Source organism: Galeopterus variegatus, unplaced genomic scaffold, assembly GCF_000696425.1.
Source record: "Galeopterus variegatus unplaced genomic scaffold, G_variegatus-3.0.2 Scaffold515, whole genome shotgun sequence".
Lineage (NCBI taxonomy): Eukaryota > Metazoa > Chordata > Mammalia > Dermoptera > Cynocephalidae > Galeopterus > Galeopterus variegatus.
The window spans coordinates 476,231-499,743 of NW_007726626.1; the positions used below are offsets into that span (position 1 = coordinate 476,231).

At 37.9% G+C, this 23,513-nt stretch overlaps 1 protein-coding gene across 1 annotated transcript in view; it reads left to right on the forward strand.

Moving 5' to 3' along the window:
- KLF12 (Kruppel-like factor 12) overlaps positions 1 to 23,513 on the forward strand; it is a 422,257-nt gene that overhangs the window by 295,379 nt on the left and 103,365 nt on the right. The window contains exon 5 of the mRNA XM_008569592.1: positions 14,249 to 14,384. Within this exon, the coding sequence (XP_008567814.1) occupies positions 14,249 to 14,384 (136 nt within the window). The remainder of the gene's footprint in view (positions 1 to 14,248; positions 14,385 to 23,513) is intronic.

Genomic DNA, 23,513 nt, shown 5'->3' on the forward strand with positions numbered 1-23,513 from the left:
TGTTATGCTCTGTGTTTATAATTATAATCAGCACTGAGAATACAATCATCCTTAATAACAGCAAGAGTAAGCCATCACAGACTCAGAGTCTATTGAATATTATTTATTTATTCCATACCTTATTCCAGAAAAGATATAAAGAATATCAACAATATTATTACTAAACAGTCAGTAAATCAGCCAGTTATTACTATTCAGCCAGTCAATTTATTTAGAAAGGTCTTTCATGTTTGTAACATTCAGAATACATTGACCATCTGATAACTGAGCCTGCTGGAATATGCTCAAAGAAGAACTTGGCACTATACCTTATTTATTCACATATATATAAATATAAATACATACACAGATATATATGTGGATATACATATATTTATGTAAAAATAATACCACCTAGAAACTGTTGTATGTTAAATGAAATTCTTTGACTCATAAATTTCTTAAATTTTAGTCTCTCTGTACCACTTAAATGAGAAAAAGATCTTTATTATTTAAACAAATTTGATGACTATAGTACCAATTATTGTTCTCTGATTCCTTTGTTAAAATTAAATAAAATTTGAACTTCCAGATTCCAAAATTAAGGATTTCTTTTAAAAAATCTTTAATCCCCATTTTTTTAACCTTTTACCCAGGAATTATGCAGTATGTTCCTTTCCATTCACTTACTTGTTTAATTAATGCACATTCATGAATTAACCACATATGCAATATATAGACAATACCTACAAGCTCACAGTTGAATGGATAAAGCAGACAAAATAACCATAGTGTGAAATGTTCTATAATACCGATAAGCATAGACCCACAGAGGTAGATTACAAAGGACAGAGCACTAAACACAGCCATTGGGAAAGAGTGGCTGTGACTTCAGGAGAACACTGTTTCTCAGAGAAAATATTAGTTGCATTATCCAGGTAAACATGAGGAACAAAGGGCAATTTGAAAAAATGTGAAGTCTTGGAAATATGAAAAGAGCAAAGTGCATCCTGGTAGGTGGGGAGGTAAATTTTTTAAGTTGATGGGTTGGTATGGTCTAAATGAAGGGTGTTTATAAGAAATGGAAATGAGGCTTAAGGAGTATGGTGGATGCAGTTATCACAGGCATTGTGTGCTAAGCTAAGGAGTCTGTAGTTACTGAATGCAGGGAGACACAGAAAACTCAGAAGTAGGAGGGATTTAACATAACATTCAAATCTATGGGCGAAGGGGTGAATGTAGTGAAAAAGGAGGGAAGGACAAACTTCGAGAGGCTATTCAGGAAGGCAGGTGAGAATTCCTGATGGCCTGGGCTGAGGCAGTGTGAATGGAAATACAATAGAACCTACTGGCTAGTTGGATGTCAAGGAAAGATCATACTGAGTAATTCACCCAGAAAACAATGCCAAATGGAAAGTTGACAACATGAAAGAAAAGTTGAGACTTGAATTGAGGTGTTCCAAAATATATCTAAAGGAACACATAAGTAAGAACAGATAGAATGCAACATTCAGAGACATGTCTGGGAATTTTGAAAAGGGAGATCATGAATCTTAGAGTATAGACAAATTAAGTAAAAATAAATTCACATCTAGCCCCAGAGCAGTGGAATTATCAAGCATGAGTTATAAAGAAAATCTCAAAAGCTTATCTGGAAAGGAATTTAAGAATGACAAAGACCGTCAACAACAACAAATGCCAGAAAGTAATGTGGTAGTCTCTTCAAGGGCAGAGGGATCCTACAGTTCTGTCCTCAGCTAAAGCAAAATTCAAGTAACAATAAAATAAAATAAAAACTTGCAGACATATGTGGAGTAAGATTTTACAAATTTGCTGAAAGGACTAGTAAAGGGATATACTTTTGAAAGAAGAAAAAGAATTCAAAAGGAAAAGAGCTTAGAACTGATTTTAAAAATATGGGTAAATATTTGCATAGAGATAACTTTTAATTAACTCTTGATGGTAAAACATGCACCAAAAACTAGACTAAAATGATAAACTGGGAAGGGTGGGAGTGTTCATCAGATGATTATAGCATGCTAAATCCTGTGTTTGGGAGAAGAGATAACATGGAATGACTTTAGACTTCAGAAAAAATTTTAAATCCAGCACTATTGTCTTATAACAATATGGGGAAATGGGCATATTCATACACCAATGGGGGTATAAATTGATTCAAGTACTTTAGAGAGCAATTTGGCAATATCTAGTAAAAGGGGATAAGCATATCCCATAATTTTCAGCTATATACTACTGTAAAGAAACTTGCAGCAGCATTTGTAGAACTTCACTTTTTATCACTCCCAAGAACGGATAAATAATGGTGGCCCATTTATAAAATGGAATACTATGCCACAATTAAAATGAAAGAGTATGAATAAATCTCAGATGCCATGTTAAGTGAAAAAAAACAAATTGTAGAATATGACATTGTTATGTACAGTTTTTAAAAGAGCAAAACCGTATTCTTTAATATACCTGTATACATGTATCTATATGTAGTTAAAGCATAAAAACATTGAAAAGGAAGGATATATGACAGAATACTATGCAAGAAGAAAACAAAATTCAGAATAAAAAAATACAAAGGTGCTTACTGATGGTCCGAGAAGAAATATTCAGATTTTCTTTTTAATCTTTTGGGAAAATAAATAGGTGGTCATTATATGTATGCTTGGAATTTCTTAAAAAATGATTTGACAGAAAAGAAAAGCCGTTAAGTAATTTAAATGAAATTTATAAGGAAGTTAATGAGATAATAAGTACTGGATCCTATGTTAAATGGCTTTTCATGTTTTATCTTTTATATCGAGAATAGTTGGGTGTGAGAGACAGTGAGAAGGAACCACTTTCAGGATTCGGGGATTTCTCCTTTCAGGAAGGAGAAAAGGAATAAAAAAAATGCATAGAATTAATTTGTCCCCTGACATCTTATTTTTTTTATTTTTTTATTTTTTTGTCTTTTTCCGTGTCTGGCAACGGATCGCAACCCTCAGTGTTGCCCCCGTACCGGACCGGGGACCGGCAACGGGATCGCAACCCTCGGTGTTGCTCCCGCGCCTCGCTCAGCCAGTGAGCGGGAACCGGTCTGTATGTGGGATCCGAACCCTCGGGCGGGAGCACCGCCGCGCTTCCCAAGCGGCGCACTTATCCAGTGTGCCACCGGGCCAGCCCAATCCCCTGACATCTTATTTAACTGATAGTCTAAATGTGGTGAACACATAGGAAGTTTATCTACTCTTCCTAGCAGGTGAACGTGGGTGGATTTTAATGAGACACCCAGGCTTTTGCGTCTCAGCTTTTCCTTGGAGAGAGCAAATCTTAGTGCTGGGGTAATTTGGTGGCTTTGATCGAGGAAATCAGGCTAGGTGATGTTCAGAATGCATATTATTAGAAGTATAAATTTTAGAAGTTATCCAAACATAAATGTCACGGGCTTCAACCAATAAAAATTCAGGATTTTTTTTTTTTACTGTATTAATATCAAACATTTGTGTTTAATAACTAAACAGACCAACTTCCAGCAAAACACAATTTATGAAACATTAGCCTAGGAAAGCCCAACACCTCATCCTCTATCTTAGCTTCTATCTCTTCAGAAACTCTTTTCTTGCAAAACCAATATGGGCATTCATAAAAAAGTTCGTGTAAACCCAGTTTTAAGTTAGGAAAGCCAAAAAAGACTAGTGTATGTACCTCATATGCTGTCTCCCAGCAAAGTATATAACAGCAGTGTTCTCAAAACACTTGTTGCACTTGGCCTGTCTCTGGGCGGAATTCTAACTTTGACCTTGTTCTTCAAGTGTTGATTCTAAAGAAAGCACCATTTGCCTACATGGACTTCTTTCCTAAACAGGTCAGACGCTTGAGTCCCTGGACTTAGGAAGGGGTCTGACCAAACAAGCCTCAATGTGGCAAGTACCTGAAGCAAATACCAGAAGCCCAAGAAAGGCATAATTCTAGTTCTAGATGGTAGGGATCTCACTGGCTTTTCCAGAGACTAGATAATTTATCATCTCAAGAGTGGGTGGGGTGGTTAGCAAAATACAGACATAAAGTCTGTTTAACAAACAAAAAACCCCAAACACAAAGAATACGTGTTTCTTATGGATTGATGTAAACTAATAGAATTTTCCTTTTTTATAAAAGCATACCAAACACAGAATTGATATGGAAAACACATTTAACCCAATTTTACAGAGTAATTTTTTTCCTTGGAGTTTGCATAAAATGAGGTTGTGAAAAACACATTCTTCAACCGAGATTGAAACAGAGGAAAAAATGTAGCAATGCTTGTTTTTTGACCCCTGAATATTTACAGGTCATTTTTGAATAGTTATTCACCCCAGGATAGGACAATGACAAGCAATGTATTGAAAAGTGAATAGTCAGCACTTACTTTTGCTCTCAAAAAGAAAGATTATATTTCATGATTTTAACACAGTAGACCCAGGCATTCACAAATATAACATCTAGGATGCTTGCTTTTCACAAGTGTCCCTAAAAGTCTGTTGCGTAGTGCTTCCGTTTTGTTAAATTAAAAGTTAGAATCACATATGCTGGGAGTCAGTTTATGAATGAGCCTCCGCAAGGACAGGATTCATCTCAATGGTGCTTCGTGTTTTCTGCCTGTTACCTACACAATAACTCTTGTGAAATGCTGAGTGGAAAGATTGTGTGTGTGTGTGTGTGTGTGTGTGTGTGTGTGTGTGTGTTCATCAATCAAATGAGAAAGAAAACTTTCATAAATTTTTTTAAATGTCTTGTGAGGATGTGCACAAGAAATGTACAGCTCTGGATGGAAATGTGTGAAAGGATACAGGGACAGGTGTGTCCATCCCTGAAGCCAAAAGAGGAGAGAGTTTTAAGAAGAGGCCAGAAGTGAAAACGAAGACAAATAGATAACCAGGTCTTGAAAGGTCCAACCGCATGTTGTAAATAATTCACAGTTTGAGGATTTTTGATGGTCTTAGGCCATATCTTCAAGAATGCCAAAGGCCTAGTTTATTTCTAAACTAGGGCGAATTAAATCACCATCACATATCAAGATTTACCTTTAATCTAGCAGGTTTCAATATATTCTAATTGAGGCGTGGAGAGCAAGCGAATTGTGAGGAGGGGTAGAGGAAAGTAGCAACATTGGTTCTCCGTGTGGCACAGTAGTTCTGCATGCCAACTTTTTTTTTTAACCCTTTTACTTTTAAACTATTAAAGAACCTTTCCCTGGTCAGTCATGGACATGCCAAGTAGCTGTGCACAGCACAGGTGATATAGAAGCAGAACTACATTACAGGTAGATTTTCTGCGCTTTCTTATTTCTTATATCTAAAGCACCTAACACCTTAGCCATGATTCAGTGGTACTTAAAATTATTATAACAGATCTCAGCCTGCTTCTTAAATGATTCAATTTTACCCAGTTCATAAAATAGAAAACACAGAGCGAAAGACCAGTTTCTAAGTGAAATAAGAAAAGTGAATAAAAAGGCCATGAATTAATGCCTGAAATTTTCCTCTCTGTGCCATACAGATGACCATGAGTTTGGTGATCTCATTATTCCCCATATGTCCTCACCATAAAATCACGTTATTATTTTTTTAAATCTTCTCTACCTAAAGTGGATTGGGTTTTGAATAAATCAATTGGAGCTGGTTGGCTTGGGTTTGGAGCAGTTACAATGAGTTGACAACATGGAAAGGAAATGGGAAATACTGGCATGGTGGTATCTCAGAGGTCCCTGGAGTTCGGGACTGCTGTTGTGTAAGGTTACCATGCACAGAAAAAAAAAGCTTACTTATTCATGGAAAATTTCATGAACTTTTTAATTTTTTTTTTCCTTTTTGTCTTTTTTCGTGACCGGTAACGGGATCGCAACCCTCGGTGTCGTGCCCGCACTGCGCTCAACCAGTGAGCGGACCGGTCTCTATATGGGAACCGAACCCTCGGCGGGAACGCTGCTGCGCTCCCAAGCGCCGCACTCTACCGAGTGCACCACCGGGCCGGCCCTTTCATGAACTTTTTTAATCATAAGAGCCTTTTGGACTTTAAGACATACTTCCAGGGAACACAAGACAATTGTAAATCACTATTCATTTTCTTTTTACAAACAAGAAAAGTAGGTTTAGTCATGATTCTTAAGAAAAAAATGAAACCCTTGTCACTGTTTTGATAATTTCAACAAACTTAAATTTTTAAACTATATTTTAAATAGTGAAATTCCTTTATTACAGTTTTGAAGCAGAAACCCTTGTGATAGAAATGGGAGGTATGTGGAAGTATTTTAAATGATTTGCTGAAAGGAAAGAAAAGCCTGTTAAATGTAATTTAGCAGAAAAGTGAGTAAAAATTATGAATGTTTTGGTTCCTGTGTCATCCCACGGCCTGTTCAAACCAAAAATATAATCACAGACTTTACAGAGTATTAGATATTTAATGATTGTGACTTTCCCCTCACAAATGTTAATATTAGAACATAAGTCAGAATGTAATTTTTAAGTAAAATGTGAAATAGACACTTTTATCATATTACAGAATCTCTTGCCAACTGGGAACTAGTGTGATCATGTTAAGTAGACATCTGCGTTTATTACCATCCTCTTCATCAGTAAATAGTAAATTTTACTGTGTACAGGAGTATAATTGACGTGGTCTCTCTGCTCAAGGAGACAGTAATTGGGGAGGTAAAATAAGTATAGGCTTAACTATAATTCAAAATGGAAAGTGTAAAAATGCCATAAAATATATAAATACAGAGTAGGAGTATTTTTTAAAAGGGAGAGATGCATTTAGTTAAAAAATAAAAGGAAGGTTCACGAAGAACGTACCATTCTGTGGGTAGGGTAGATTTTTGTTGGTCAAATTGTGGGTGGAAGGGAATAGCTAAATAAAGCTGGATTGAGGGGCTTTGGGGACTTGTGAGAATTCCCAGTGAAAAATGAGTTGTAGAATGGTTGTGGAGGGCTGTTGAACCTTATTTGTTAGGTGGTGGGAACAAGTCAAGGCTTTCAAAGTAAGGAATGTTCTGCGTGCATTCAATTACTAGAGAAATGCCATATGGGACGCGTGTATGTAGCAAGACTTGGAGGAAGTTCAGTGGGAAGCAGTTCCGTGGGAAGAAAGGAAGGGGCTCCAGAAAACTTATGGGGTAAAAGCAAGAACAATTAGCAGTTGATTTAATGAGGGGGACAAATGAAATAAGGGAGAGTTTAGAACCTAGGTGACCAGGAGAATGATGGATCTGTCAATTGAAACTGAAAAACCAGCAGGAAGAATAGAACTTGAGTTTGAAATGATTCTTGAACATGCAGGTGGAGTACTAGTCAGTAGGATGCTGGAAATAGGAGATGAGTTTAGGGGACAGGTTAGAGCTGGGAACATGGAGATACTAATCGAAGTTGGGGAAATGGGGGGAACTATGTGGACTTGCTGAGAAGCTCACTAATAAAGAGAGAGAAAGAAGAGGGTAGGTAGTGAGACCTGGGGGGGAACTAAGAGGTAAGGGTTTGCAGAAAGAGGAGAGGAACGAGTAGATATGAGGATAGATAATCAGAGAAAGTGACCCGAGAGAATTCAGTGGTGTATAACAGAGTCAGCAAATGGTTTCTCTAAACGCCAGGTAGTATTTTATGTCGAGCAATATGGTTTTCTGTGACAAGTACTCAACCCTACTGTTGTAGCACTAAAGCAGCCAGATATGAAATAAATGAGCATGGCTGAATCAAACTTTATTTACAAAAACAGGTGGCAAGGCCCACAGACCTTTTTGCCCATCCCAGAAGCCAGTGGAGGAGAGAGTTTTAAGAAGAAACCAGTAAGGAAACTGAGGAAGGATAACCAGCAGTCTTGAAAGCAGTGGAGAGGTCGAACAGCAGTGTAACTCAGAAGTGGACCTTGCACTAGGGAATTATAAGACCATTATGAGTCTATTTTTTAATATAATGGTAGCAAAAGCCATACTGCAGAGTGTCCTGATAGAAATTAGGAAAAAATGAATAAATTGCATTTTATATCTACACAGTACCAGCATCCCAAGATGTACACAATTGATTGACTTTTTGAACCTTCATTTGGGGTTATATGGATGATCACAGTTGCTACGCTGCAGAGGCATACAATCTCATTAGCAGTAGCGAAAGTGTGGGAAGCATGGGGACGTAGTTGAAACTTGAGTAAGTAGAGTGGGACCGTGGAGAGCTGGTTCTAATCTTGCAGTTTACCATACTTTGAGTCAAGCTTTATTTACTCATGAATGTTTCTGTCATCATATGTCTTGATATCTTAGAAAAACAAGCCATATATTTGAACAACTAATATTCCAAAGCCAAATGAGGCCAGAATATCATTTGTAAAAATATAAAGAGCATGCTGCACAGTCCCTCATGTACTAAGTCCTGGGTTCTAACTGACTGCTATGTGTGCAGCCAGCACAAGGTGACCAAAGAGAAAAAAGCTAGTTCAGTGTTTAGAGAATATTAATATTAATGTCACTGATAATGCCCACATGTATGTCTCCAGCTGGATCCCCTGTGCTCCAGGTTCTTATCCAGGGGGATCCTTATCAAATGGCATAATTCAGGTCATGTTATTCTGCTCAGTATCCTCCAATGGCTTCCCTTCTCAACCCAGAGCAAATCTCAAAATCTTCACATGGGCCTCCAAGGCCTTCTGGGCTCTGCACACCCTCGCCTCTTTCCTCTCTCTGATTCATCCACTTCGTTCTCCCTTTCCTGGCTCCATCTGCAGCCTCCCTGCTGCTCTCAGGCATGTGAAGCACACACCAACCTCAGGGCCTTTGCACCTGCTGTTTGCTCTGCCTGAAATGCCCCTCACTCTCCCCCCCCACACACACACAACAAAAACAAAACACCCACACGTGCAAGCCTCTGTCACTCAGGTCCTTCAGGTCCTTGCTCAAATGTCGTCTTCTTCATGAGGCCTTTCCTGACTACTATCTCAAAAATTGTCCACCTGACTCTCAGCAGCCCCATCCACCTTCTCTGCTTCATTTTTTTCTGTGGCATTTATCATTATCCAATATAGCATGTTTTTCTTATTTCTTTGTTTATGATCTCTCATCCCACAATGTGAAAGCAGGAATTTTAACCTGACTTGTACAGTGCTTTGTCACCAGCACCCAGAAGAATATTTGGTACCTTGTAGGTGTCCAGTAAATATCTGTTGAATATATAAATGAATGTTTGGATCAAAAGAAGTAGTAATTTTATGTATTATATATGTTCTGCCTCTATTTGTATAATGGTATTTTCAGTTTAGTTTAGGTACATAGAAAAAGAAAACCACCTAATTTGAATAGTCCAGGAGATGGTGAGGGATTGAGAAATAGTGGTGTATAAGCGGATGGTTGAAGAAGCTGTAAATGTACTGTCAGGGAAAATCAGGCCTCTTGGACCCAGTGATACTGTGAATTTTCCCCTATGCATTCTCTTCCACGTGTTCCTCCCAAAACACTCATTTTCCTCTTACCCCCTCATGCCCCCACTGCCCTTCTTTCTAGTATAAAAAGCTCCTCTGGAAGCCAGGGTTTCTCTAAGTGGGACACATTTCAGCCTTGGCAGGGCAAGCAATTAGGACATCTGCAGGTAGCAGGCAGCCTGTCAGTGGCTGAAAAGGAGAAAAGCAAGCCTGTCAGCCCCGTGGCCATGCCGCCTGGCTGCCGCACTCTCTCCCTCTGTGGGTGTCCTCCTCCCCAGCCCTGCTGGACAGAGATGAAGGGGTTCAGTGTCCCCTTCTGGGATTCGTTCTTGTGAGGAAACGGCAGTCTGTAAGTTTTAATGTATGTTCACAGACTGTTGTTTTGTGCACCTGTAATACGATGACTTATGGAAAAACTTCCTTTCCTATAATTATAGCTGAATGGGCAGGTTTATTTCTTTGGAAGTTAGAAGAGCACTGAAACTTTTGACAGCATCCAGGCTGGGATGGGGGAGGTGGAACGGACATCTGCACCCCTGCGTCTGGGTCCGTCCACTATTAGGACAGAGGAGAAAAAAGTTGAAATGGCCTGTCTGGGTTGAAGAGAGACAAACATGAAATATAGCTTCGGGTGACCGCATACCTGGGAGAAGCCACCCATACGATCCTCCTGTCAAGTATGAGCTCGAGAGACGGGGTGGAAAAGCTTTGTTCGCCTGTGCAGGAAAACCAGCCAGAAGGCCCCTTAGAACAGAAAGAAGAACCCTGCCGGAGCAAGAGGCAGGACCAGAGAAGACTCCCGTAAATTCAAGACACCTGTTGATACATTTTGAGGGTTTTAAAGTGAAAGGTAAATAATGTAGAACGCAGAATGTAGCTTTTACTGTCCTTTTTAATATTTACTTCCATCTTAAATTTATGTCACTAAAGATAAAGTTGCCTCTTGGAAGGAGGAGAGAGAAGAGTGCGATAGGTTGACTGTGATTGTGGTGGTAGTTTGTCCACATCATTGCTAGGAAAACTCTGGAAGGAGCTGGGAAAGTAACATGGTGCATTGATTATTGAATTTCTGCCTAACAAATTACCCCCAAATTTACTAGATTAAAATAGCAACTATTTTATTTGCTTACAGTTCTGTGGGTCAAATATTTGGGATGGGTGTAGCCAGGTGATTTTCATGCTGGTTTCACCTGGAGTCAGTCATGTGGTGATAGTCATTGGGCAGCTGGAATGAGGCCTGGCAGTCTGAAATGATTCACTTACATGTCTGCTGGTTGGGACTGGCAGTCAGCTGAGCAGCCTGTCTCTTATGGCTCTCCCAGTCTTCTTCACATGGTGACTAGCTTCTAAAAACACCGAGAGAGAGGGGAAACCCAATGTGCAAGTGCTTTTCAAGCCTCTGCTTGTGTCACATTTGCAACATTCCCTTGGCCACATCAAGTTACATAGCCAAGGCCAGTCATTGTGAGAAGATGCCACACAAGGGTATGGATACAGGGAGACATGATTTATTGGGGGGGATCTTCATGGTAACAGTCTGTTGTAGGTGGGTATTTGAAAGTCAGAGTTAATAAGGCTCAACTTCAGATGTTGGGATTCTGAAATTATCTTCCCAGGATTTTATCACATGGAATGAAACTCACACAGTGTTCCAGAACACCTCCAACTCAGAGAAGTGATAATTCCACCAGCGGTGAGCTGGGTTACCCAAAAGTGTCTGATTCCTTTCTTTTCTTTTAGAAGAATAAAATCTGAAATGTAAATTCTTTTTAGATGTCTGTGGGTAATCTCCTCTCTTACTTAGGGAAGTAGATTTGCTTTTTGGTTTTGGTGCCCAGGTAATGTTTCTACTGTCTCTAGAAAGGTTTCCCCCAAGAATCTGTCCTTCCTTAATGGGCTGAGATGCTCAAAGACAAATGCAGGTTAACTAGGGTAGATGTCCCTATTCCACATTTAATAAAAATAGAATGGAATTATGCAAGTATGTAGATAAACTAATCATCTGACCTAATCAGCAATGCAGATTTTAAAAAGCCTTTCTAATTACTTCCTCAGCTTGGCTGAAGGTATGAGTAAAGTTTCCCAGCATGATAGTAGCAGATGTATTTCATAATATTTATTGAAAATATTGGAAAGAAATCCTCAATTATGATGCTCCTGAAAAGTACATCAAAAAGGATATCATATTTAACATATTTTAAACTTTCATTAAGACATAAACATAACATAATTTAAATGATTGTGTAACAACTCTCACATAAGTTATTTAGAATCTTTCACAGAGTTAGACTTTAACTTTAGAACCAGATTGCTTATTGGTTAACTGCCTATCTATTCCTTGAGTTGTATTACTCACCTGTGAGAGCCCCTGTTGTCTTGGACAAAATGGACCACCAGAATGTTCTCTTTTCTTTGGTTATTTGCTAATTTGGTGTCTTGGCAAAGGCGTCCTAATTGCATGGTTTCAACAACTTTAAATGTTAAATTGTTGACATTTACAGGCATATGTAATACCACACAATATGTGATTTGGATGCCTAGATAGATATGATATTAATTTTCTTGGCAGGCTTTGAATAGTTATGAATGGCTTTTCAATGAATCATTCTGGAACAGGATTGCCCAAAAAGAAACTATGCATTTCTGCCTGAAATGCCTGTGTCATCCTGGGTCCTGTGCTACTTGAATGCCCATTGCTCATCTTAACTTCCGTTCTTCTACGAGTTGCTCTGTCTTTCCAGTATATTCCTTTTAATATAGGTTAGCCTGAGCCAATTTCTGTTGCATACAGCCAAAATAAATGTTAAATGATAATGGTGCCTTTAAGTGCCTTTGGAGTGACTAAATAGTTAAGCTCTCTGCCATCAGATGGTGATTCTTGTTCCCTTGCTCTGCAGAGACTTTCTCCAATATTGCTGTTCTAGGGAATCTTCTTGAGAAATCACATGGGAAATAAAGTCTTTTTGTACCATAGGTGGTAAAAAGAAAATATTCAAAAGCTCTTACTGAATGTTACTGCATAATTCTTGGCATTTGAGGAAGTGAATGCTGTATTTAAGGAAGTTGTATGCAGAGTCACATGACAGTGAATTGTTTTATATGAAGACAAAGCCAGAAAATACAGATAATCCAATGCATGACAATTTGTTAGTGATGTTAAAACTAGGACATAGTTAGGCAATTGAAAGTCATAAAGAGTAACACCTGGATCAGTTTCTCAAGCTGGGTGCTATTGACATTGTAGACGGGTTAGTTCTTTGCTGTGGGAGGCTGACTGCCTCGTGTGTTGTGGGATGTTTAAAGCACACTTTCCTCTGCTCACTTCATGCCAGTAGCATCTTCCCCTCCCCACGCCAACCCCCAAGTTGTGACAAATCAAAGTGTCTCCAGATGTTGCCAAGTATCTCTGGGAGGGCAAATCTGCCCTTGGTTGAGGACCACTGCTTTAGATTATTTGAATTATTTTCTCTTTAATTCAACCAACACTTATCAGATATTTCCATTGTGCAAAGCACATTTTGGTGTATTTATACCTTCAGGCAGAATGTATGTCAAATTCACTAGCACACACTAGGTTCAACAGATATATTCCTTTGTTAAAACTTTCCTAGGTATAGTTTTTCTAAACATATTGTAAATACGAGGTACGATCATAAGAAATTGCCTTTTTGTGGGTTAAAAAAAATGGTGAAACATTAGCATTTCTTTGTGGTTCTGTGATGCACAAAAACACAATTTGAGAAAAAAGAAATGAAATTGTAAATGTGCCCAGATATTATTGTAACCATGATCTTAAGTGCATTTTGCTTTCCTTTGCAAGCAGTGGAGGTTTTAGAACTCTTACGTAGGCAGATTTGAGGAGCAACAATCTGGTTGGAGCTGGGTGGGGTAGAAGTCATGTATTTTAATAAAGCAGTTGTGCAGCTAGTGCAGTACCTTTAATTGAGAAGGTGTGCCTATTTTGTGCTTGAGATGAGGGCTGATAGAAATTCTAGGCAGTGGTAGCGAAAGCTGTTCATTGAGAGAAGGAGGTGGAAATGAAATTTTTAAAAATATGTGCTAACACATTACGTGTTGACAGTAATCCTCTCACTTTAAAGGATCTGATGGTCCTGGTCAACAGGGGTCAGAACAATGGGCTGTTTCTTGCTTTGGCAAGTTTACTGTGGGAGGAGAATTCATATCTGCAGATGGCTTTTTGAAAAATGCAATCAGAATGGAGATGAGGAGCATTGTCTAGCACATGCAGATATTCAAAATGCTATGACTTCTGCCATTTTTATGCACTCACATCTCCACTTAACAGCAGTAATGAACTGAGACAATGATTCAGCAAAGTACATAAAGTACCTAAAACTTTAACTTAGTCCTGTCAACCTTGGCTCTTTTTAAAACTTACTGTGAGAGCTATCAGCAAATATCTCCTCTACCTCATACTCTCTACCTTCCAGGGAAAGTGCTAATGAGCAGTGCAGTGGCCAGAACTCTGGCAGCAGAAGCAAGGAGGAGGAGAAGCCAGAGAGTTGAGCTACAGAATCAGCTTTTGACTTCTTGGGAGTTGGTAATATTGTGGATTTTAGAGTTTTTATTCTGTACTCATACCCTGAAACTCTTGAGAGGTGATATAGGTTTTGTAAATCCAATGAATAAGGGGGAAAGAGTCAGTGATTACACAGTATGTAAAATACATAACTTTCACTAATTCCTGTGACGTCTATAGAGAATTCCATTTGTGTGATAAGCACAGAAGAGACGTTCTGTTCTTGATGTTGGTCCTGGACAAGGTTAACTTGCTGCACACTAATTTTAATTCATTATATATGCCTTTTTTTCCCAGCACAAATGGACCCCCGAGGCCTATCTCCCAGACAAAGTAAAAGTGACAGTGATGATGATGACCTGCCAAATGTGACCTTAGATAGCGTTAATGAAACTGGATCTACGGCCCTTTCCATAGCCAGAGCAGTACAAGAGTAAGTATCACATTCTCAGGATGAAATTAGAATTGCCAAGGTGTTCAATGGATAATGGAAACTGCAGCATCTCCTGTTCCCACACCTGTCATTCCAGCTCTGAACTGGCGTGCACGTCAGCATCTTTCCATTCAGCCTGGTGCTCTGCGGGAGAAGATTAGGGCAAGGAACAGAGTGTCGTAAAGAGTTGGAAATTTGCATGTTGATGAGATATAAGGCCTCTATGCATCTTTTCTAATACCTCCTGCACTCTTCTCCTTAACTCTGAAAAAAAATAGTGTTCTTTTAGAATGTCACTATCTTATCGTCATCATCATTTTTATTATTCATATACAAGTCCAGGGAACTAAAACATGGCAAGTATCGTTATCTTGTTTTGATAGGAAATTACAGAATAACTTTTTTGAAGATTTAAATTTGGAGGATAATATGTTCACCCTTTAAAAAATAGGAATCATGTTTAATTTTTAAAGGGATATTTTCTTTCTCCTTTTACCTGGACCATAGGGTTAGATTTCAGTCTTTGTTTATTGAAAATAGCTGCTTTTCTGTCATTGTCAGCTCTGTAGAATTGAACCTAAGCTAGTCCATGTATATTTTTTCTTTAGAATAATTTTTTCAGCTTTGTTGAGGTATAATTGAGAAATAAAATTGGATATATTTAAAGTATACAACATGCTGATTTGATATATATATATTCATCGTGAAATGATCACCACAATCAAGTTAATTAACGTAGCTATCACCTCACATAGCTACATTTTTTTGTGTGTGTGAGAATATTTAAGATCTATTCTCTTAGCACGTTAAAGTATATAATACGGTATTATTAACTGTAGTCATCATGCTGTATATTAGATCCTCAGAATCTATTCTTCTAACCAAAAATTTTCATCCTTTGATCAACATCTCCTCATTCTTCCCACACCCCAGTCTCTGGAAACTACCATTCTACTGTTTTTAGGAATTTGACTTTTAAAAAAAAATTCTACATATAAGTGCTTCCATAAGGTCTTCTAGAATAATTTTTAATAACATAATCTTAGAGAAGAGGGGGATTTAAATAGCCACCGTTATTACTGACACACTTATTAGTTAACAGTTCACTCAAAATTATCTTACCTCCCGTATATTGATTTCTTTTTCCCAAGTATTAAGTAGCTATTTGGTTCCATGCATTATGCTTTGGAATTTAAAAAAATAAAAATGAAAAAGAGCATTGGTATGGCATTTTAGAATTTACAGCATAAGTGTATGTGTGTGTATAAATGAATCATGTATTATGTTTTATATGTAATATTTATATTATGTATGTATGTGTGTATACACAATATATATGATATAATAGAGAAAGCAGGATGTAATGGATCTAAAATGAAATGTGGAGTTAGAAAGATCTGTATTCAATTCACATTCAAGCTTTTATAGCTGTGTGACTTCTGGTAAGTTATTTAACCGCTCTGATAATGTTTGTTCATCTGTAGTAAGAAAATCAGAATATATACCTCATGACTATTGAGAAGGCTTCATATAGATACAAGGTATAAAAAACAAGTCACAAAGTTTTGGCACATAGAAAGCTTCCATTGATGGGCCGGCCCAGTGGCGCACTGCTACAGTGCGCTGCTTGGGAGTGCGGTGGCGCTCCCGCCCAGGGTTCGGATCCCACATACGGACTGGTTCCCGCTCACTGGCTGAGCGAGATGCGGGCGGGCGCAACACCGAGGGTTGTGATCCCGTTGCCGGTCCCGGTCTGGTACGGATGCAACACTGAGGGTTGCGATCCGTTGCTGGACACGGGGAAAAAAAAAAAAAGAAAGCTTCCACTGATGAATTTGTATTATTAGTGGTAGTGGTAATAATAATGGTTAATAGCATAAGTATATAAGAACTAGGAAATACAAATGTGGCAAGTGTCATTATTCTGATTTTGCAAATGAAGACAGTAAGGATCAGAGAAGGTGAATGACTTACCCAAAGTCATATAATAAATGGTAACAAGACAAAGCTTAGGACTTCTAACTTCAAAAATGTATTTTTCTAAGGGTGCCTGTAATATCTGTTACAGTAATATTCTTTCACTTGAGTACTTACAAAAACACTTTTTTACTGGTTGTAATAAATTATTTTCTCTAAAGCTAATGTTAACTTGAGCCAGGATAGGCATTGAATCCAAATAATTGCTGAGATCATATTTAAAATGGTAGCCTGCCAAGTCCCCTCTTCCCTGATTCACAGGGATCAGCAGTGATCCTGGTTTTGCGTGAGCTAAATCTTAATACTGAGAAGTCCATTTTCTCATCTGTAAAGTTAGACTAAATGATGATAAGTTTCAATTCTGAGATGGATAATAAGTTTCTAAACATTCAATTACATTGTTTTTCTCCATCATTATAGTACATATGTAATGTGTGTGTGTGTTTATGATATGTATGTGTTTCTTTTAAGTTAAACTTTGAAGTTTGGAACTATGGTGACAGAAATCTAAATTATGCTTATTCCAGTTTGATGATATTAACTTCTTCAACATAACCTTTTTTTTTGTTTTAAATGTTATGTGCTCATAATATAATAGTATATTTTAAAGTGAAATTATTTAATAGCAACCTCAGGAACTGGAGCTTCATTTTCGGTGTAACTTTTCTGATTTACCTTGTGTACACATTTTCAAGCCACAGTATTTCGTATAAGAGTGCATATGCCTATCTTTATTACTATTATAAAAGTTGTATGTGGATCTTGGGAGATGCCAAATTCATTATTTATGTCAGTGTTTTCATTAAACGATTAGTAAAGAATACCCTGAGCTATCACCTGGGAAGCCTGAGAATGCCAGGACCCATCAGTAGTTAATTAACCATCATTCAAGAACTGAGTATGTGTATGTCAATACTGGGAAGTACTAAGATGCTGTCAGATAAAGCAAAAAGAATGTTCTGCAGAGACCTCTTAAATATAGGTATATTTCAAAACTTATAGTAATATTGAAGAAAATTTTATTCTGAGACAAATAAATATATTATCTTTGTTGGAGAATTTTTTAAAGTTCTGTACATAGGTTTACTCAAAGTTAACTTTCAGTGTATACAATTGCGAACTTGTCTTTCTGTTCTTCTCTTAGTTTCTCCTTAATTCCTTAATGCATAAGACTATTTTGCTATTAATTTTTCTTCTCCTTTTCTGTTTGCCTTTTGTATTAGACCGTTTGTGTTGCTTATAACAGAATACACGGAACTGGGTGATTTATAAGAAAATGAAATTTATTGCTTACAGTTTCTGAGGCTGGGAAGTCCAAAGACCATCTCATGGTGGCGACAGTGACCCAGGGGTCTCATATTGCAAAAGGTGGAAGCAGAGAGAGAGAAAAAAAACAGACTCTCCTCTTCTTTTAAAGCCCTCAGAACCATGCCACTGCACCATTTTTAATCTTCACTAATGCAAGGTCCTACAACCCAATCACCTCTTGAAGGCCCCACCTTACAATTACCATAATAGGATTTCCCACCCTCTTAATAGTCACAATGGGGGCTAAGTTCCTAATACATAAAACTTGGGGGACACAACTCAAACTTCAGGGAGTTTTAGGGAGACATAATTCAATCCACTACACCTTTGTATCTTGATGTGTTCTCTTAACTCAAAAACTGCCCCCCTCAAAAGCCCAAACATTTCAGTATAGCATGATGAATAAACTAATGTATGAAATTCTAAAAGGATACAGCATCATCTTGGCATGTAAAAAAATGAGATTTCAAAAGATGTCTGTTGATCGCTTGATTTCCTGTACTTGAAGAACTTTCCTGTGAGTGTTCGGTTGAAAAGGATGTCTGCAGGTAGAGAGGTGATAAAATCAAATTTTTCTATACAACAGGAGTAGCACGTTTTAAAAACTCTGGTCAACTTTCAATTTAAAGACAAAAGTGCCATGATGTGAGAAGGATTCAAAAGTATGCCTGTTATTTCCTTGGCCACTTGTGGAGTGTCAGGAAAGAGAAGGGGGAGGAAGATGAGAGAGGACGAGGATCTTAGGAAGATTGACACTAGAGAGGGGTGAAGCTGCCATGGCTTAGGCCAGTCCTGTGGGCTTCCAGCAAGATGCTAAACAGCAGGGGAAATATCTCTAACTGAAGCTCTTTGCCCCCTTTCCCATTCAGGTTCACAGTTGAATTTTTAATTTGGTGGCTTACTTTATTGACATTGGTATATTTTTATAGCATAAACCTTAATATGCTAGTAATTTTTTTTTCTAAATGTCTAGTATTATGCATTTTACTGGTTTTTAAAATGAGCTTTTATTAAATCTAGGATTTATAAAATGGTTCCTTTGATTTGACATGCAGAAGTTGCTAGCCAAATGCATCCCCTATCCCCCCACCTAATGTTAAATAAAAAGGAACATTCTTTGGTGGCTAGAACAGCAACCTGAGTCCACCTTCATTTATATAGATTTATGTAATGAGGCCACTGAACTGTGTGCTTGGACTGATCATTTCAACCAATTTCATTGATTAATTTGATTCCCATTTATCAGCTCAACATCAGTGAATTCAGATGAATCCGAAGAAGCAGCCTCAGAGAGACCCACAGATGGGTTCTCTCCCTTTTAAAATTTCAGTTATATACATACTGTCCAACTCAGAAATCATGTATTCAGTAATTCTGACACAGGCAATTTCCAGCAATTCTTAGAACATCTGTTTTGTTTTGGCCTGGCCTTTTTTTCCTCTCTGATGGTAAAATAGGGTCATTACCCTTAACAACTTGACAAACATAATTATGAAATAAGTGTTTAGAGAAAGAGAGGTAAAGGCACATGATTAGAGCAAATTATTATAATTAACTCTAATCCTAGACAAAATAATGATGTTTTTTAAATAGGTAAAGTTTGGCTTTGTTACCCAGGGCCTCTAATTTTTTACCCCATTTTCTTCTTTCTAATTCCAAACATTCGTAATCCTCATTTTTTAATGCAAGTAAAATAATGGAGGTCCACCAAACAAAAGAGTAAGTGAATAATGATACCTGAAAGAGGGCCCTTCCCAGAGGAATTCCTGTTTTACCAGGAACAAGCTGAGAGAATAAGGGTCAGCAAGAGTGAAGTGGGGAAGGGAAGGGTGGAGGGTAGAGGAAGCAGATGAGATTGCTCATGAGACGTGTGCATTTCCCAGAGTCAGTCCTTTCAGAACTGGCGAGGGCTTGTTAACGCACACTGTATGTGAGAAGTCTGCTCTCTCTGATCTTGATTGTAATCCTCAGAGGTGAACAAATGGAACGTAAATTAGTAGCGTTAGTAACTTTTGCTTTGACTAGTGTCCCTGATATTTGTACCTGTTCAAATGGTATTCTTTTTAAATGGTTCAGTGTCAATTACATTTAGGTTAATTAAAACACTTCACTGTCTTCCTCCCCTTGTTTTTATTATATATGGCTTATGTGAAGTATCCCTATTCTTTAAAAAATAAAATAAAATAAAATAAATTTCTGGAAATGAATAGTCTTCTCTCATACTTTTTCACTTAAATGCTCTTTGAAGGAACAGATAGAGTAGCAAGTTAGAAATCCTTTTGCTTCCTTCAGGCTTCCCTTGTTGGTAGTTCGAACAGCATGATTCTTAATTTAGAAAGTTGGGTTTAATGATCAAAGAATGTCAGAAATCTTAAGTGTTTTTTTTTTTTTTTTCATTGTTTTTGTTCTCAACTTCTTGAACAGTTAAACACTCCTCCTTTTCTCTGAATTGCCTCATGTATGATTGTGCTAATGTCTTTGAAATTACAGCAGGGACAGTACTGGAGGGGAAAGGGAAAACAAAAGAACAGTAACTAAGAGTCTACTTTTTGCAGATTGTAGGAAACCTCATATATTTTTCATTTAATGTGCCTCATGATACTGTTATTATCCTATAGGTAAAGAAAGAGTCCCAGAGAGGCTTATTCTCTCCCCAGAGGTCCACAGCTAGTAATTTGCAGAGTTCTCCTCAAACCCAAATTCCTTCAACTGCTAACCTGCATTCATTTCTGAAGGCAACCTCTGTTTTTATGTTGTGACTTTAAAATCTCTATACCATAACTATAACTAGCATGGTATTTTGAGCTTTGAACATGGTTTTTTGAACTTTGAACCTCAATATGCAAATAACTTATTTGCATAAGTTATAGTGAAATAACTTTAGACTTTCTAATCTTCGAATTCATTGTTACTTTAAATATAATCTGATTTAGGGAGAAATAATTCTGTCAGATATATTCTCAGAAAAAAAAAAGAATTCAGATTCTGTAAATCGCAACATTATATTGAAATGTGAAGAAATAAAATGCAAAATATTAGAGTGCAAAATATTAAATTTTACTGTTATTATTATCTTATTTAAAGAAATTATTACTGGGAAAAATGTGGTTTTAGATATGTTTTAGTAGAAGCATAGATGCTGATATTCCCAAGGCCCCCAAATGAACATTCTTTTGGAATTACTTTCTGCCAATCTGTAAAAGTTGTCTAAGGGTTCAGAGAGTACTGTGTCATCTTGTTTTGCACTTCTTGATGGAAAGATTTGAGAATGTTTGGGCCATGTCTCTTCTCTTCTGATAAGAATAAACTTAGCTGACTTGATTGTGCTCTGAGAAAAAGCCAGACAGAGCTTATATATTTGTTCTCTAATTCTAAGTGTTAAATTATTTCAGTTCTTGCTCTTAGATGCTTCTCAGAGTATTGACATGTTAATAGACAGTATATTTTTATTTAATAAGCCTAATAGGTTTGAGATACTTTCAAATCCCTGCTTTACATCCTACCAGAGAAATACCTTTGATGCAGATCTTTAGGTGGAAGTATGCTTGCTAATAGTGACAAAGTATCATTCCTGTGATGCTGCTGATGGGTAAATCAGGGAGACATTCACTCTTGCCAGGGAAGGTTAATGCTGTTATGTTGCTAAGGAAGTCAGAAAAAGCTCTGAGTCATTGCAGATAAAACCTAAAGCTTAACTATCATCAGCCTGATAGTCTTTTAAGCCTTTAAAAATAATGGTCACTTGATAACTCAGTCCCTGGGTATTTAAGAGCAAGATGGAGACCATAATTGCTTTTGTATCTGCTTTGGTGGGACAGTGTTGGTCCCTCTGTAAGTAAGAAAAGTATAATGGAATTTGGCTAATCAGTTAGTACTTGAATTGTTTCATGAATTACCATATTAAGTCATATGTCCATTCCTCGAGTCATTAATTAGTTCATTCAACGCTGTCACACGCTGGGAATACAGAATTAATGAGTCATAGTTGCTGACCATGAGGAGTTCAGAATCAAAGTTTATGAGATAAATTAAAGGAGAGCCCAACCCAGCAGCCACTGAGGGTGCCATCATGACAGGAAGCAGTGTGAGACCCTGGAAGAGCCCAGTCCTGCCCCCAAGAGCCCAACCCAGCCACCGCCAAGGGCACCAGTGCAACAGGCAGCTGTGGCATCAGCAACTCTCCCTGCCACTACCACAGACACGAGCGCTGAATGAATGAGTGGGCTGTGACAGCTACCTCCACAGCAGCTACCACCACAAGGGCAGCTGACTGCACACCCAGCAGCCACCTCATAGGAGACCCGTTGACCATTCATTGGCACACGCAGAAGGAGAGTTATGACTGGAACTCAGGGAAGAGGAAAGAAAAAAGAGAAAACCCACCCAGGGTCACCCATTCAAATTGAGGAGCACTAGTATCCCCTACTACAACCATCAGAATCAGGGGGAGCTTAGTCAGGTTGTCAACAGGCCTCTAAAAGTCTCCAAAATTTGAGAGATTGCCCATGTCTGGATGAACCAACATAATGTCACGAGCCTCAGCAAGGAAATACTAAGTGCCACAGGGACTAGGCCACAGAGACACTCCCATACAACTCAAACACCAAATTTGGATAAAGTACCTACATGGAGACTACACTACTGTCTCTACCTGTAACCAATACTAAAACACCCCATTCAACCATCGTTATAAAACACAGCTACAAGAGGAGGTCCCTCTCCCCAAACCCCACTCCAGAGTACTATAAAAAGTAACTGCTGTACCAGATGACTACACACCAGCATAGAGATACTAGAAATATGAAAAAAACAACAAAAAAATGATACCACCAAAGGAATATCATAATTCTCAAATAACAGATCTTGTAGAACAGGAAGCTTTGAAATGACTGAAAAGGAATTTTGAGTAACAAACTTAAGGCAACTCAATGAGATACAGAAAGAAGACTCAGTTAGGTGACACAATGAAATGAGAAAAAGTATACTGGACTTGAAGGAGGAAATGTACAAAGAGTTTAATGCCCTGAAAAGGAATGTAGCAGAGCTTGTCGAGCTGAAGGATTCATTCAGCAAAATAAAAAACAACAAAGAGCTTAGCAGCAGGCTAGAACAAGCAGAAGAGAGAATTTCTGATCTTGAAGATGGCCTTTTTGAAATAACCCAGGCAGACAAAAAAGGAAAAAAGAATTTTTAAAAAATGAAGAAAATCTGAGAGATAGCAGACAACTTTAAGCACACAAATATCCAAATCATGAGTGTTCCAGAAGAGGAGGAAACAGGAAAAGGCATTGAAAACGTATTTAATGGAATAATAGCAGAAAATTTCCTAGGTATAGGGAAAGGACCCTCTGATTCATGAGGTTCAAAGATCCCCAAGCAGATTCAACCCAAAAAGGTCCTCTCCAAGAAAAGTTATAGATAAATTTGGCAAAGTTCAAAGACAAAGAGAGAATCTTAAAAGCAACAAGAGAAAAGCATCAAGTCACCTGTAAGGGAGCCTCTATCATACTAACAGCAGACTTTTCATCAGAAACCCTAAAGCCAGAAGAGAACGGGATGATATATTTAAAATACTAAAAGACAAAAATTGCCAGCCAAGAATACTGTACCCAGCAAGGCTATCCTTCAGGAATGAAGGAGAAATAGTATACTTCGCAGAAATACAAAAACTGCGAGAGTTCACCACCGCACAACCATCCCTACAAGAAATCGTCAAGGGAGTACTGTACCTGGTATCTGAAAAATAACCATCACTACCATGAATACACAAGAATGAACAAAACTCACGAGTGGAACAAAAACACAAGCATAAAGAGAAAAGAACTTTATCTAATTACCTCCAGA